Source organism: Pygocentrus nattereri, chromosome 6 (assembly GCF_015220715.1).
Source record: "Pygocentrus nattereri isolate fPygNat1 chromosome 6, fPygNat1.pri, whole genome shotgun sequence".
Lineage (NCBI taxonomy): Eukaryota > Metazoa > Chordata > Actinopteri > Characiformes > Serrasalmidae > Pygocentrus > Pygocentrus nattereri.
In genome coordinates this window covers 28,923,401-28,940,387 of record NC_051216.1, presented here as the reverse complement: position 1 = coordinate 28,940,387, position 16,987 = coordinate 28,923,401, and the positions used below count along the sequence as shown (strand labels likewise).

The 16,987-nt window shown below is 40.0% G+C and overlaps 1 protein-coding gene across 3 annotated transcripts in view; it reads left to right on the top strand.

The window, feature by feature from the left end:
• adcy5 (adenylate cyclase 5) overlaps positions 1 to 16,987 on the top strand; it is a 102,630-nt gene that overhangs the window by 40,534 nt on the left and 45,109 nt on the right. For all 3 annotated transcript variants that reach the window (XM_017709534.2, XM_017709533.2, XM_017709532.2), the window contains exons 2-3: positions 12,116 to 12,265; positions 14,592 to 14,713. In XM_017709534.2, the coding sequence (XP_017565023.1) occupies positions 12,116 to 12,265; positions 14,592 to 14,713 (272 nt within the window). The remainder of the gene's footprint in view (positions 1 to 12,115; positions 12,266 to 14,591; positions 14,714 to 16,987) is intronic.

Here is a 16,987-nt window from a genome sequence, read left to right as displayed (position 1 = left end):
ACCTAGCTTTTAAAATGTTTTATTTTTGATGTCTTCTGTTGTTGTTATTGTCAGAATAAATTGGTGTGTTATTCCATGAAGGAAGGCTAGCCACTTCTACCATCTATTTCCTGATGGAACTGTGGCCTGTTAAATTCCCCAGACAGCCTCAGCCACATGTGGCAGACGATGCAGCTGGAGTCCCAGCTTGGGAACTTTGTATGTAGTCATTTTACCAGTACAAAACCAGGAACTTGGCCTTTTTCCTCCTGTTTCAGCTCAGTATCTGGCAGCAGGCCTTAAAGTTACGTGTCGATGTATGATGTCCGGACATGGTCATGTCAGCTTTTGATTGGATTCACTGAAAGATCCTCTCCATATTTATGCCAAGACACACACACAGTTCCTGGGGGACCTGATACTGTTTCCCAGGACTCGTCACCAGGAGCTCTTGTGTTATCAGTTGTGTCCAATTCCCATGGTGACTTGGGAAGAGGATAAAAAATGCAATGTGCGGCTTTTACATGTCTGCGTTTAGATCATTGTGCCTGATGGAGAATGGGCAGCTTTTCATTTCAGCTAGGGGTTCACAGTATACCATGCTAATTTAAATATAGCTGAAATTTAATATCATATGTATAATGATTGTTTTGTTTGTTTTGTTTGGGACAAAAAAAATACTCAAATGGAATTTTTTTTTTAAATACCAGAGCTTGCTTTAATATTAATAAACAGGAAAATTTTATTTTTATTATCATTCAGTTGGTTGTTAACTGATTTACATGTAATTACTTGGTGCCCAATTTTTTGCCCTTGCTTTTACTAATGTACGTATACTTGAGATTATGGTGCACAATGCAGCTTTATATTTAATTTGCTGAAAATGGCTCTAGTTGAGTGAGAAAGAACACAACTTCTCCAGCACTAACAGCTTAAAAACTTTGTATTCTACTCCAGAAGTCCCATATTCAGGCTCTGCAATGTAAGCGTTTGTACAGATGAACCTAAATTTAAATAAGTATAGTACATATTCTTATGCTTTTTATAATTGCACTGTCAAAATGAGGAAATATGTACCATCTTAGCCCGGGCTCCTGACATCCCACTCACTCACAGCAGTGAATGTCACACTAACACATTGTTTATGTATACACAGGGCGGCTGCTAATGGTGTATTGGGACCTTAATAAGACACAGTGTATGGCCTTCGTACCTCAAGTTAGACCACTTGTATAAAGCGCTGCTTAACCCGTGCATGCACTGTACTATTACCCCCCCAAAGCCCACTGCTATGAGAGGCTGAAGGGCTCAATAGACGGAGTGAAGCCATACTATGAGTCACGTGCGCTTTTTACGTAGGTGTTGGATGCCCCTTAGCCACACTCAACTACCACCACAGTGATGCATAAATGTAATCAGCAGAAACACGAAATTGAAGGTTGTCCACTTTTTTGGCACCACATAAGTGCAAGTGTATTTGAATGCTGCTGCTGCTACACCTGTAGCAAAATGCAGCATAATTATGCATTACTCATTTGTGCTAAATGGCCAGTTGGCTCTTATGTTCAGCGCAGCATTTTATTGAATTCCTTGCCACTTTCACCTTTTGGCTTGCTCATTGTTGCTTGGACCCACGTTTTCTGTGAAGCTACTTTGCAACGTCTCTTTTAAAAAGTACTTCAAGACTTGACTTGATCTGTTTTATGCTTGCTGCACTTCCTATGTGGGTTTATGTGTGAAATTAAAATGCAAGTCAAATTATCAGTTGCAGATATTGGTGTCGTTAATAATTTGTTTCATTATCAGCCCAGAAAGTCCATATTGGTGCGTCTGTAACATTCACAACTAGAATTTTGTTTGTTGACCTTTGACACTGCAGATGTTGCTACTGGATTGTGCATTGGACATCCTTTAATAAACATCCGCTCAAGTTATTTGTGAACCTTTTTCTTTTTTGTATAACATCTTATACATTTACATGATTGTTTGATTGCTAACTTGCTAATTGTTAACTTGATTGCATCCTGTTACTGCGTATCTTGGTGTTCTTAATCAGTAACTTGCTTCCATCATGTTGTATAAGATGTTAGTATATTGTGGTGCCACATGCTGGTTTTAATTGCTCTTGTTTGCTGCTTGTTGAAGGACAGATGGGCAGACATGACCTCTCGCGCTGCCATGTCTAGATTTGATCTCTCTCTAGAATACTTCAAAGAGTGCTTTAATGCCAAAATATGATCATGGGACATTAAAGACCTCAGGCTGAGGTCACACGGAATGCTAATAGTCTTGTTTTGCGTCATTTTGTGATACTTATTGACTCACAAGTTTTTCCCCAGATGCCTAATCGTTATGAAGTTAGCGGAATTAGTCACGTCTGCATTTAGACCCAAACGGGGGGGGAAAAAAAGTTTTTCCATGTTCTCCTGAACACATGCTATACTCCCTTTTTTTTGTTTTTTTTTTTTTTTTTTTTTTTTTCCCCCCACAGCCTGTAGTTTGTAGGCCCAGGTATATCACATTTCTATATCTACTTTTGGTATGTTTACCTGCCTACCTGCCTATCAGTACAGTAGTTTCTTGTTGGCATGTGAACACAGAGGAAGGAAATTGGCCTCAAGAACCCACTACTGACATCAAAGGCCACTAAAGCTCAGAGCCCCACGTGGCTGATGTTTGCACCGGCTATATTTGGAATTTTTTTTTGAAGTGGAAGATGAAATATTGAAAACGCTTTTTTCTTCTTTTTGGCGGTGGGTCTGGCGATCCTCTTCAAAGGTGTGACTCAGAATGTGACATTTAGGATACCAATAGGATCGGCACCATCATGTGTAACACAAATGTCTGTCCAGGGGTGGTGTCAATATGAGACCGCTTCTCAAGCCTCAAGCAGGATCCTGCTGGAGAGACATGTTTCTCTAAAAGAACATTTGTTTCAGAAGCACGAATACATTCTAAATCATAGAAACCCCAAATATACCTCAGAAACCACTGTGCCTTTGTTTGATATATGCATTATTGTACACTTGCCCTGAGAAACTGAGTAAATATGGAGCTTGGCTAAATGTCAGTACCTGAGGGATGATGATAATGCGATCTGTTGCCATTGCCATGCCTCAGTGCCTTTTTCACAGGGAATTTTCAGGTGAAGAATTGAAAAGATTTTCCAAATTAGAAAGTATTTTCAAGAGTAAGAATTATGTGGGTTTAAATTGCATTGAGTTGTGAGTTGAATTTGATGGTTTAAAGTAATATGGATGTTTTTCACAACAAGCAGAGAAAATCTGTCAAACAAACTTTCAATCAAAACCACATTTGTAAAGATGAGAATTTATTGTTGGTGCTATGTTATGGTTGTCTAGTCAGAAGAAAAACAAGTCTTTTCCATGTGTTTGTCATTTGTTGACCAACAAAAGTCTTATGTAAAAAAATTAATAATGCTGCAATGTTATGTAGTTAAATTTAGTTTTGCATAACAGTAATAACTCAACATCTAAGAGTTAGTATAGAATATAAACGAATGTATTAAGGAATAAATGAATAACCAGATATTGGCTTAACACTAAGTAAATGCATGTTGGTTACATTTATACATTATAGTGTAGAATTTAATCTACCAAAAAATGTATTCAAAGCTAATTTTATTTTATATCTACCGTTTTCAGCAAGCTTTTTAAATCAGATCTGTCAGAATTAACGAAGTAGTACATTGATGGAAACTGAGCTACTATCAAGCAAGTATTGACTGGCAAGTCAGCTTTCTCTGTGGGCTTTTTTTGGTCCCACCAGTGATCATTAATCATTGCTTGAAGTTTTGTTGTGTGGTGCTCAGCCTGTTCCCTAGTTACTGTCCATGAAGGCTGGATCGAGCACTGAGGCGCTACACTTCTGTAAACACAGCCCGCCTGCAGTCAGCCATGCTATTCAATGGGTGTGTTTTGGAATTGGAGTGACTCCTCAGTCTGTATCTACTCTTGTTTATAACCACCACAGTGAGAGGGATGGCATAGAAGAACCCCCCCAAATTTATAGGTGTCCAGTTCTACCCACTAGTTAGGATTTCCCCAGTCACACAATACCAACAGCACTAGGAGGGCGAAGGCTACCACAGGCTTCTTTCGAGACCTGTGAAGCTCCATCACATCTTTTGGAGCTGCTACTAACGCAACATCATAGGATGGCTAAACGGGCTCAGAGGAAAGTGGCAACCATCACTTCTGTTATGTCAGCTAAGACGCCTGCGCTAATGATGAGTGTTAGCGGCAGGGGACTTGGTCCACCCTACCCACCCAGAGAGAGCAAGGCCAATCGTGCACTCTTACACTCCTGGCCACGGATGACTGTAGCATCACCAGGGATCAAACTCGTGATTACCTGATGATAGGGCATAGATAGTTGCACCACTCAGGAACCCAAAAAAAACCCACTGGATTCTCAAAAGAATCAGTCCTTTCAGTGATTTTGATTTATTAAAAAAAACTCTGAAAATGTCTTGAGGGAACCGTGTGTGGTTCTTCTGTGGTATCACTCCAAACAACCCTTTTGGGCATCTTGAAAGACACTTCAACATAAAGCACCTGAATTTGTAAACCAAAATGCTTACTTAAACAGTTAAGCCGTGTATTATTTTTTTTTTTAACTGGAATTAAAGTCTAGGGACAAAAATTGGCAGCCATGGTAATTTCATGACGCAGACCATGTCAAGCAGGCCTGCTGTGAAATCACGTGCACTAAAATCTGACTGGTTTAAGCATCAGGCTCAAACACTTGAATGACAGCACTCCAGTTTTTTGTGCGAGATAATTAACAGTGAACTCAACCAATTAAATGAATGACTTGTGAGAAACTTGAATGACATGCTTAAAGGGGTGTTTAATTGTTGCAGTACTAAAGATGTAGGGATGACCCCAGCATTGACTAAAGCAGACTTTGACCACTGATGCTTGTTGGAATAAGACTGTTATTGTCAGTTTAAGTCAGTTGTCATAAAAGGCTTATTTAGGTATTTTGTAGCTTTAAGAACACCACCCTGTATTAAAGTGCACCAAAATGCAGTGATAGTGAGAACTTGATTTTGTTCAGCTACAAAAAAAGATAAAATAGCTTTTAAGAAAATACCGATACCTTGTGGTGGAGCAGTGGGTATCGTGGATTGTGACCAATGTAGAGTTGTTTGTTTGTTTGTTTGTTTGTTCGTTTTCCCCGTCTTTTTCACGTAGATCAGGGCCTCATATCCCAAACGCATTACAGCACCGACCATCAGGATAAAATGCTCGAGTGATTATCACTTCGGAAATCTCTCACACCTAAGATGATCATCTTAACACTACAAGGCTTTTGGGAAACTGGGTCCAGATGGGCCAAGAGTTTCTTCCCCCCCAACCGCCGGATATTGCCTTAAAGCTTGTTGTACCTTCTACTTTTGAAAAGTCTTTCTCCAGCAGATAAGACATCTGCCTTTCAATCTTTCTTTTCTTTAATGAGGTTGTTGTACTGTCCAGCTCTGAGTTGCTATAGAGACCTATTAGGTGCTCAGTAGGTTCACAGTAGATTCTTCGCTTTCCATGTTACTTCCCCAATACCAGTATGGGCTTGGCTGAGTAGTGCACTCAAACATCCATTAAACAGACTGAGTTTGTTGTGCTGCTTTCCCTAATGGGTCTAAACCTTCCTGTTATATGCATTATAGTAGCCATGTGTTGTAAGGAAATGGGACAGGCAATGCAGGTACTACAAGTAGAAGTGCTTGGATATCTAATTTAGTGGGTCCAACGCTGCATAAAAGCGAGCAAGGGTTTGTTTTGCAGTCCTAACTGATGGTGACATCCATCCATTTAGGATATTGTCACTGTTAGTTTTCAGGGGAAGGGAAAAAATGTTTTCTTTTAATGTAATTTAATGTAACAGTATTTTAGTACCATTTTGAACCATTTTATTTTTGGCCCTATTTATGGTTATGATGGGTAAGACGTGTTAAAGGTCATCGATTAATTTTACATAGCCATCACAGGGCTAAATCAAACATGCTGTAACCTTTACACTATATAATGTAAATATTTAGCAATATTTAGTAGGAGCGCATCTATGTGGGAATTGTGGGCAAGTTGAATTGAAGTTTTTTTTTTCTCCATGCAATTAACATACTTTGTAGAGGCCAACAAGTTCTTTCAAATTATATCACAAACTGAAAATTGACATAAAAAATATAAAGTATAAAAAAAAGGACCATTTATAATTTAACACAGCAGGGAAATCACTGAAGTGCAGGGCAATGGGCCTCTAGTGCCAGGTTTGAGAAACATTTGATCATCCATATTATTTGGCAGACACTCTCATCCAAGGCCAATTACAATGAAAGACAGGAATTAGATTTCCGTATTTATCAGCAACAGTACATCAGCTGGCAACATATCGTGCACCTTTAATTCATGTTCCTGCCACATCTCAGCATGTAAAGATGAAATTGAAGTGCTTTTGCCTTCCATGCTCTCCATCTCCATTGAGACTACAAGATTTTGAGCTGTCAGCTTGGCTCAAGTGTAGGGACTAGGGAGGCTCTCTGGCATTCTTCAAAGACTAGACGAGCTCCCCCTCATGCTCAGGTCCGTAGCATCAGCGCTTTGCTGCATTGACTGATCTTGATGGAGAGTAAGCATTCTGTACAGTAGAGCTCAGATTTCCCTTCTTTTCCTTATGTCCAGTCACTGTAGTGACAATTAAGAGTAAATGGGGAAAAGCATAATAACCTCAGATCAGTGATGGGAGAATTGTGCTTTTATGTTGGGGAACAGTAAGAATACTTAACATTATTGCTGTCTATTTGATCACTCTTCAGTACTGCACTGTTGAATAGTAGTGTTGGTGTTTTTGTTGGTCATCCTCCCACTCATTGACAAGGGCATTCTGTCAGCTTCCTAATAAGGGCAGCGAGGGAGGTGGAAATTTATAAATAGAACAGGATTGTTTCTTGGGAATATATGCATTGGCGTGCTAGAAGCTTTATCTGATGTGTGTCTGTGCGTGCTTCCATGCCAGTGGAAGAGATGGAGCTGGAGCACAGCTGCAAGAGACATGCAGTCGGCACTGTATACAGCACGTGCTGCAGGGCTGCAAGCCCTCTACGCTGAATATAATACACTAGAGAGACGAGTAATCCAGTTTGCATGAAGATATCAAATGCCCAATTGCAAGTTAATTTGGCCTAAATGAAATGGCTTTCCAGGCCAAGAAAAAAATGCCAGTGTTGTGGAATAAAGCTGTGGGAGATGTATTCACATGGCTAAATGGTACTACAAAATGTACTGAATTTAAAAATAACCTTGTAAATCCATTCATTTAAATGTCAGATTCAATGACATGAAAAGTTTTATCAAGTGATCTGAAGTAATTATAGCATATAACACCATAACACTGCTAAACAAGGCTGTTATCAACAGTTTATTCCTTGCTCACGTAGACCATTTCTTAGACTTGCAGGGTAATAGATGATGCCTTGTCAATATTTAGTCACTCATTTCAAGGATGTATTGTCAGATTACCTGTATATTTCTGTGTTAAATGGACGGTGTATCTTTTATTCTCTGCTAAGTGTGGGGGTGGAAAGTGTGTGTGTGTGTGTGTGTGTGTGTGTGTGTGGGGGGGGGGGGGGGGGGGGGGAGGTCTCTTGACACTTTGCAATTCGATTACGATTCAGAGGCTGCCATGCATTTTAATGCATCTTTTCTATACATGATTTTTTTTTCTCACTGTGTGGTACTTTTAAATTTCAACATATTAATAAATCAAACAGAAGTCATGTCTCAAGTGAACTGGGTGGCTGTTTCACTAAAATATCTTTTAAGAAAAGATGATGCATCTCAGCTCCAAAGTGGGCAACATAGCGTGGAAGTTCTTGTTCTCAGTGAGTGAGTACAGACACAAATTCTTGGCAATAAAAGTTGCGATAAAATTTATAATTGGCTTCACCCTTTCAGAGTTGGGTGAAAGCTTTGACATTTCTTGCTTCAACTGGGTGGATAATGGGTGGAAACTTGTACTATGGTTTTCCCCACAGATATGGTTTTCCTCCTCAACTCCATAGAAGCCAGTGCTTCCGTATAGTTCAAGGGTCGGCAACCTGCAGCTCTTTTACTGGCCTGTTTCAACTCCACAGCAGAATTAGATTTCTAGGTAAAAATAAAATACTTTGCAGTAAAATTAAGCTGTGCTGATCATTCAAGCACAGTTTTACCAGTAAATGGTCTTAAGCGCTGGAATTAATGTAGCCTATAACTGCTAGTTCACCTAGCTAGTAGCTAACAACAAGGCAAAGAGAAAGATTTAAGATGAACATTAATAATTTGGAGACATGGACTTATTTGCATTTATAATCACCCCAGCTGGTTTCCTGATGCATTTAATCTGCAACAAGAAACTATCAAGCACTAAACAAATGTGAAACGTTCCACCGTAAATGGTGCAGCAGTTACATTCTTGCACCGCAGACACCATTTAAGGTGGAGTGCGAAAATTCAGACAAGAAGATGGAGAATGAGAAACTGACTCTAGCCTTGTAAAAAGTAGAAAATTTGAGAGACATTTTATGAGATACTGTTCTCCTGTTTGGAAAGGTCATCTAGCTGGTGATGCAAGAAAAGCTGCTACAGCTGAAAGTAGAGCAAAGTAAGCCTGCGTTTTTGTTTGTGTTATATTTTTAGCCTGCACTAGGACATTAGCCCATACTGAAACATATTTGTAGCCAAGATGGTCTCAATGTTGTGGCTCCAAAGGTGGTTTGATTTTTATTAGAAAGACAAAATGACTCTTGATATTTGGATTGTGACCCCTGCGCTAGCATTTAATATAGTGTGCCGCCACAGACTGTCTGGGCGCTGCACTTCCGCACTTTGCAAAGTTATGTCTTCTGCGTTCTGTCAATATTATTTTATCAATTAAAATTTAGAAAATAAATGTGACATTTTGTGAATTGATTCAGAATCGTCCACATCCGAATCACGATGCATCCAAGAATTGATTTTCCCCCACCCCTACTAAGGGCGTCCTTTTTCTTCAGTCTACGTTTCACCTTAATAATGGACCATTTTTATTCTTATCCTGTAGGATTGATTGGTATTGAGCTGATAACCACATTTGTAGTCAGTTTTACAATGCAAAGAAGGGAGCCACAATGTAGCCATCTTTAGCATATACGGTATCCCACAAAATGAGTACACCCCTCACATTTCTGCAAATATTTTCTTTTAATGAGACAACACTACAGAAATGAAACTAGGATATAACTTGGTCAGTGTACTGCTTGTATAGCAGTACAGATTTACTGTAGTCAAATAACTCAACACACGGCCATTAATGTCTAAATAGCTGGCAACACAAGTGAGTCCACCTCACAGTGAACACGTCCAAATTTTGCTCAGTGTGTCAATATTTTGTGTGACCACCATTATTATCTAGCACTGCCTTATCCCTCTTGGGCCTGGAATTCACAGTACATGTTGGAATTCATGTATTCCTCAATGAACTGCAGCTCCCCAGTGCTGGCAGCACTCATGCAGCTCCAGACCATGATGCTACCACCACTATGCTTGACTGTAGGCAAGAGACAGTTGCCTTAGTACTCCTCACCAGGGCACCACCACACATGCTGGATACCATCTGAGCCAAACAAGTTTATCTTTGTCTCGTCAGACCACAGGACATGGTTCCAGTAATCCATGTTCTTGGACTGCTTGTCTTCAGCAAACGGTTTCCTTGCTTTCTTGTGCGTCAGCTTCAGAAGAGGCTTCCTTCTGGGACGATGGCCAAGCAGACCAAGTCGATGCATTGTGTGGCGTATGGTCTGAGCACTGACAGGCTGACCTCCTACTTCTTCAACCTCTGTAGCAATGCTGGCAGCACTCATGCGTTTATTTTTTGAAGCCAACCTCTGGATATGACACTGAACACGTGGACTCAACATCTTTGGTCGAACCTGGCAAGGCCTGTTGCGAGTGGAACCTGTATAACCGCTATATGACTTTGGTCACCATGCTATAGCTCTGTTTCAGGGTGTTAGCAATCTTCCAATAGCCTAGGCCATCTTTTGTGGAGAGCAGCAATTCTATATCTTTCATCCTCAGAGACTTCTTTGCCATGAGGTGCCATGTTGAATATCCAGGGGCCAGTATGAGTGAATTGTACCCAAAACACCAAATTTAACAGCCCTGTTCCCCATTCACACCTGGAACCTTGTAACTCTACCTAGTCACATGACACCAGGGAAGGGCAACGACACAATTGTCACAAAATGTTCACTGTGAGGTGGACTCACTTGTGTTGCCAGCTATTTAGACATTAATGGCTGTGTTGAGTCATTTTCAGAGGACAATAAATCTATACTGCTATAAAAGCTGTACACTGACTTTAAGATGTATCCAAGTTTATTTCTATAGTGTTGTCCCATGAAAAGATATAATAAAATATTTGAAGAAATGTGAGGGGTGTATTCACTTCTGTGAGATACTGTAGGTTTAAGTATGACAGTTCCTTTCTTCTTCTAGGCCTCAGAAGGACCCTCCTTTGTTTTCAAACAAATGGCCGGTAATGACAGTCGATTGCTCCTCTTCTCTCAGAGCACATAGACATTTTTGACCTTAAAAAATCTTTCTTTCTGAAATATATGTCCAAAATATTTTTCTTTTTTGACTGAAGTTCCACCTTGATTTCAGTCTCAATTTCAAGTTAGCCATGACTTTAAGGAACACTTGGGCCAAAATGAAAAATGTAACCCTCGCTACATCTGCTGTAAATATGCCTGCTCGTGTCTTCCAGCAGTGCCGCAGGAGTTTGTCGAGCAAGATTTTTCAGTTCATAAGCAAGGAAAACCTTCTTCTGATGTATCTTAAAGGTGGAAGGACTGCTTTGAAGTGAATTTTTGAGAGAGTGGTGTTTTGAGTGTTTTAATTATTGGTTATTAATTTTATTTTTTCACTTAGCTGGGAATTGCAAAAGGAAGCCAGATAGTGAACATTACTGTTAGGAAGCTGAATGTTGTTTTGTAGCTGTGCAATTGTGGTAACTGTTGTATCATTACAATGGAGAGAACTGGATACTCTTATGACAGAAATCACTCTTCAATCTCAGTACCTAAGTTGAATGACTTCAGGGGGAACCTCCACTATCACCACAGTGTAGTTTACTTTCTCAAAGCAACATTTGACTGGTTTTTGGTCCTTAAGCATGCTTCTTTATTTTATGTACACCATACTTACAATTACTCTTGCTTTTATTCTAACCACAAATTCTTTATTTTTTCCTCAAAATTCTTTGGCTTGGTGACCCTAGTTACCAGTGCAAATCTGTCAACCCCTACTAGTGGTGTTATTCACTACTCCATCCATTTGTACAAGTTCAAAAGGGAAAGTATGTGAGCGTGCATAAGCCATGATTACAAGTTCAGACCAATAATAATAATCAAATGCTCTTATTTACTAGTGAAATGTGTCAGCTGGCAGTCTTCATCCACCCCTAGTTTGCATGTGCTCTTTCTATTCAAAGTGTGTTGAAATAAACCTGTTGAAATAAACTGTTCCATATTTCAGTGGATGCATTCACACAAATCCACATGTACACATGGTCTATATTAAGCTGGAGGGCTTGCTGTTGCTGTCTGGCTGAGGTCTTGGCCAAGATATGTCTGTGAAAGAGCAACTCATGGAAATGTTTTGGGGGAAGGAAAGATGCCTAGGCCACAAAGAAAGAGAGAGAGACTTACTAACTTGGACTAAGATAAACTAAAACAAGCAGACACTAAACAGCCACTACTGTCTGCTGTCCTGGCTTATCAGGGTCTCTCTGTGGAACTCCAGATTTTAAAGTGGTGCTTTCTTCTTATCATAGAAACCCAAGTTATGTACACTGTGTACAAGCCAAATATGAGACTGGCCTGTGCTCAGTTTGGTGCGTCTATTTTTAAACCTTTCTCATACTATTAGTTGCAGAACGTTTTTTTTTTTTTTTCTCTCTCTCTGATAGTTTTCCCTGCATTCTTGAGCAAATAAGAAAAAAATGTGGCAAAAGAATGATCTCGATCAGTCTAACATATGCTTCCATTCTGTTCTCTGAGTTCTGAGTTTTGCTTTTGTTTCTTGTTCTTTCGCAGCTTGTGTCCAACGTGCTGATCTTCTCCTGCACCAACATAGTAGGAGTGTGTACACACTACCCAGCGGAAGGCTCTCAGAGACAGGCCTTCCAGGAGACCCGAGAATGCATTCAGGCCCGCCTTCACTCGCAGAGAGAAAACCAACAGCAGGTGAGGCAGAAGAGCACTCTAGGCAGCACAGCTGGGAGCTCAGCGCTGTGCTGCAGCAGCAGTTTTATTTTTATACGGATGTCTCAGCCTTGGCTTGGACATCTTCCCCGGATAAGATGTATTACATTAAAAATAAATAGAAAAAAAAAAACGTTTCCTTAAACACAAATCTCTGGATGAAACTTCTAATTACTTTTAAATGGGCCTTTCTCTGTTGTTGGGGAAGGTGTTCAAAGAAATGACAGTACAGATGGGGGAAGTTGTTATGAGACAATTACTATATAGGGACCTGTTTTCCAGATCTAGATAATGCCTAGGCCTAGATTAAGAATCATTTTTAATCATGACACAGAATTGGCATTAAAATTTGGTCCAGCGCTAGTTTTAATCAGTGTCTGAGGAGTCAGTGCGTAATGACTGAAGTAGGACGGTCAACCAATTAAAATGAATAATTGTGGTTAATTACATTTAGTTTGTGTAGTAAATCACAATTAATAAATTTTTTTTTAGCATCAATGTCCAATAACTGCAGTAGTTGCCTGATTTAACCAATAATGGTGTATATGACCTATATAATATACACACATCAGGCATAACGTTATGACCACCTCTTAGTTTCTATGCTCATTGTCCATTTTTTTCAGCTCCACTTATTATAAAGGTGCACTTTGTTATTTCTACAATTAATGACTGTAGTCCATCTGTTTCTCTGCATACTTTGTGACCCTGTTCTTCCACCCCACAGGAGCCCCACAGTGCAGGTATTATTTGGGTGGTGGATCATTCTCAGCACTGCAGTAACACTGGTGTGATGGTGTGTTAGTGTTTTGCGGATATAAGTGGATCAGTCACAGCAGTGCTGCTGGAGTTTTTAAATACTGTCCAATCTATTAGACACCCCTACCTTGTTGGTCCACCTTGTAGATGTAAAGACAGAGACAATAGCTCATGTGCTGCTGCACAATTTGCGTTGGTCATCGTCTAGTCCTTCATCAGTGTTCACAGGACTCTGTCGGCTGGATATTTTTAGTTGGTGGGCTATTTTGTCCAGCAGTGACACTGAGGTGTTTAAAAGCAGCACTGTTGTGTCTGATCCACTCAGACCAGCGCAACACACACTAACACACCACCACCACATCAGTGTTACTGCAGTGCTGAGAATTACCCACCACCCAAAAGTACCTGCTCTGTGAGGAGGGTTCATGGGGGGTCCTGACCACTGAAGAACAGGGTAAAGGGGGGCTAACGAAGTATGCAGAGAAACAGATGGACCACAGTCTGTAATTGTAGAACTACACAGTGCACCTATTGAGCAAGTAAAGCTGAAAAAATGGACAATGAGCACAAACAAGGAGGTGGTCATAATGTTATACTATATTGGTGTAGGTTGTTCATTCAAAATATGCCAAAACTGCAACAGCAAAATAGGTGTTAACTACTTTATTAAAAAATAATTCTAAATAAAAATAAATTGTTTTAGGTATATTTTTTAAAACTGCCTATTTGCTTGAACTAGACATCTTTTTTCTGGGAACCGCTGGCTCATAGAATGTTGTTGGGGGAAGGGGGTCCGAACACCCACTTGTTGCACTACAGTCCCCAGCATGTACTGCATCTCAGGGTGAAACGGGCTAATAAGAATAGAAAATGGAAACAATTTTGTGGGCCGAATAGGACTGTGTCACAGGCCAGACTTGGCTCACAGGCTTTGTGTTTGACTCATTGGATATTTACAGTCAGTGGATCCAGCTCCTCTGAGATTATAGCCTCTCACTTTCTTTCATACAGTGTAGAGTGGAGGGTTAAACTAGGAAAATGCATAAACTAAAAAATAATAGTTGTTCATGCATTATTAACTTTGATAGATTAAAGTAATGAAGTTGCCAAACTGCTATCTTTGAGTGCACTCTTAAAAACAAGGTTCCTAAAAAGTTCATGGTGTATGATTCTAGGGTTTGGTACAGTTTACAGTTCTTTTTTTCTAAATTTTTAGTAAGTTTCTAAATTCTCTCACACGTTTGTGAAAATGAAAAACAGCCACTGAAATGTTCTTTAGGAAACCCTAACTGGTTCCAAAGAGCAGTTTTTGGGACCTTTTATTTCAAGAGTGCACTGGATGCATGACTCCACTATGTTACATACATATTGGGATGACCTCAGTGATGGCCACTGGCGTCAGCAGTGACGCCTCCTCTCGGCAGGCTCTGACGGGTAGGAGACAGAAAAGATGTTCTCTGAGCCCTCAGTCAGAAATGTCCCTCAGTGGGATAGTTGGAATCAAGGCAATCTGATTTTTCCTTTCTTTTTTTTTCTTCCTCTTTTGAAGGAACGCCTCCTACTCTCTGTGCTTCCCCGACATGTTGCCATGGAGATGAAAGCCGACATAAATGCCAAGCAAGAGGATATGATGTTTCACAAGATCTACATTCAGAAGCATGACAATGTGAGGTAGGATAGGGCCAAAGCCCAGCCTAACGTGTCAAGGCTGTTATGCACCTTTGCTTTCACACCTGCAAAAATAGACTCAATATGAACTTCACTTGACCTGTTGCTGAGGTTGTCTTTAAAAGATTTATTTGTAGAATATCTTAAAGGCTTGCTTGCCTTTAAAGGATTAGACAGCACTGGGTTTATATGACAATAATTGTATAGCTGTGTATAAAAAGTAAGCAGTGTATATGCATTTTTATGTATGGAGGTACGTACTGTGGGATTCATATGTACTTATTCATATGAAAATTCAGTGATTACCAATTAGACCTGACTTAGAAATCCTGTGCTAGCATAGCTGTCACCAGTAGCAGCAGCAGGACTTGGATTTGGATGTGCACAGCAATTTTACAGGGGTTGTAAAGATTTAATTTGGCTGCCATGGTGGAGGAGGGATTAAGCTATAGCAATAGGGATGACCATTATGGCTGAGTCCATAAAATTCTTTGTCCTTCTTCTTCACGTCCACATTTTATGTCCAAATTGATACATAAAACAGCCACATTTCTAGTTCTTGTTATTACGCAATATAGTCGGCTGCTATTTGTTTAGTTTGAATTGTTCAATTTTAAAACCAATTAAAATCAGATTACGTAAAGTGCTGTATCAAAAGTAAGAGGTAACAGGCTGTTTTTAGCACAATGAATCATGCTGTAACATTTGGGTACAGGTGTAGCAGCAGAATTCAAATACAGTATGAGTGCACTTACCTGCTCATATAATTTACCTCGTAAAATTGCCACACAGATAAATAAATGAATAAAAACAATATATTGGCCAATTACTAATTTCATGTTTTAATCCAAAAAATCTGCTAAATTTGGCTGTGCAGCCCTATATAACACAATAGTAGAAATAAACTGCAAGACACACCAGGCAGGAGACACAAACTTGCTTGTTGACCAGAACAAACAAAAAATTTTAAAGTTCATAGTAGAAAAAAATGCATCTCTTGCTTTGCACACATGCACTGTAACAAGTAACATAACTCTGCTGGTGATATCTAGCATTTATGATTTCAGTATTACTGAGCTGGTTGGTGATTGTGCTGCTTGGTTGTTTATGTAGTGTTTGACTGTGTTTATGTAGTGCTTGGTGGTTTGCTCTGAAAAAGCTGTGCAAATGATTCTAAATCCTAAGACCATGTATCCTAAGTCTTTAAATCCACACTGTGTACTTCTCCACTATCTCCAAAATGCTGACAGCATCAGTGCTAATGCAGTACTATGTAAAGTTATACTTCTCATATCTGTCTGATGAGGTCTGCCTAGATTTAGTGCTTAAAAATGGTAGCTAGGTTTTGTTGGTTGTGATTCTAAGCAAACGCTGCACAGTTGTTATTTGTGAGGTGAGTTTCATTAATATGATTTTAATATTGAACTTGAACAATTGTTTTTGGTGGTCTGGCGACATATTCCAGACTTTATTCAAATGCACACTTGACAATGCTATTTCAATGATGTAATTCCACATCCGATATGAGTTTTGTCTTTAATAATGCCCATTCAAATGCAAAACACATTTCTGTGTGTAGTGGCTGTTAAAGTTCATGTGGAAAGGATGGCACTTTTGATATTTCAGTTTTTATTGTCTTAATGGTCTGACTTATTCACAATTGCATTTCCTCATCATTGCTCTCCAGTTCTGCCAAAACTGAAATGTATTTGCAGCCCTGTTTGCAATTGCATTGTCACTGTTGTGGGAGGGATATTTTGAGGGACTTTGAAAAGGACTTTGTCGGTACTGGCATTTAGCTAGATAGCTTGTTAGCCAGGATTACCAGCTCCTGCAGCTCCTCTAGTTACATTAACACTTGCATTTGAATAAAGTCCAGAATTTGCTGCTTTAGCGTGGGCCAGTGATTAAATGGGATGGGTCTAAGCTTGCTGGGCCTGGCTCCCAAGTGGCGCAACCGTCTAAGCGTTGACCCTGTCATCAGGAGATCACGAGTTCGATCCCTGGTGATGCTACAGGCATCTGTAGCTGGGAGTTCAAGACAGCATAGTTGGCCTCGCTCTCTCTGGATAGGTAGGATGGCCCTCTCTGTCCCCCCATCACTCAACGCGATGCTAGTCAGCGCAGTCGTCTACTAGCTGGCATAACAGATCTGGCGGTTAGCACATTCCTCCGAGCACGTTCGGCTGTCCCGTGATGTTGCGTAAGCGGCAGTTCGAAAAGAAGCAGTGGCTGGTTTCCCAGGTCTCGGAGGAAGCCTGTGATGGCCTTCACCCT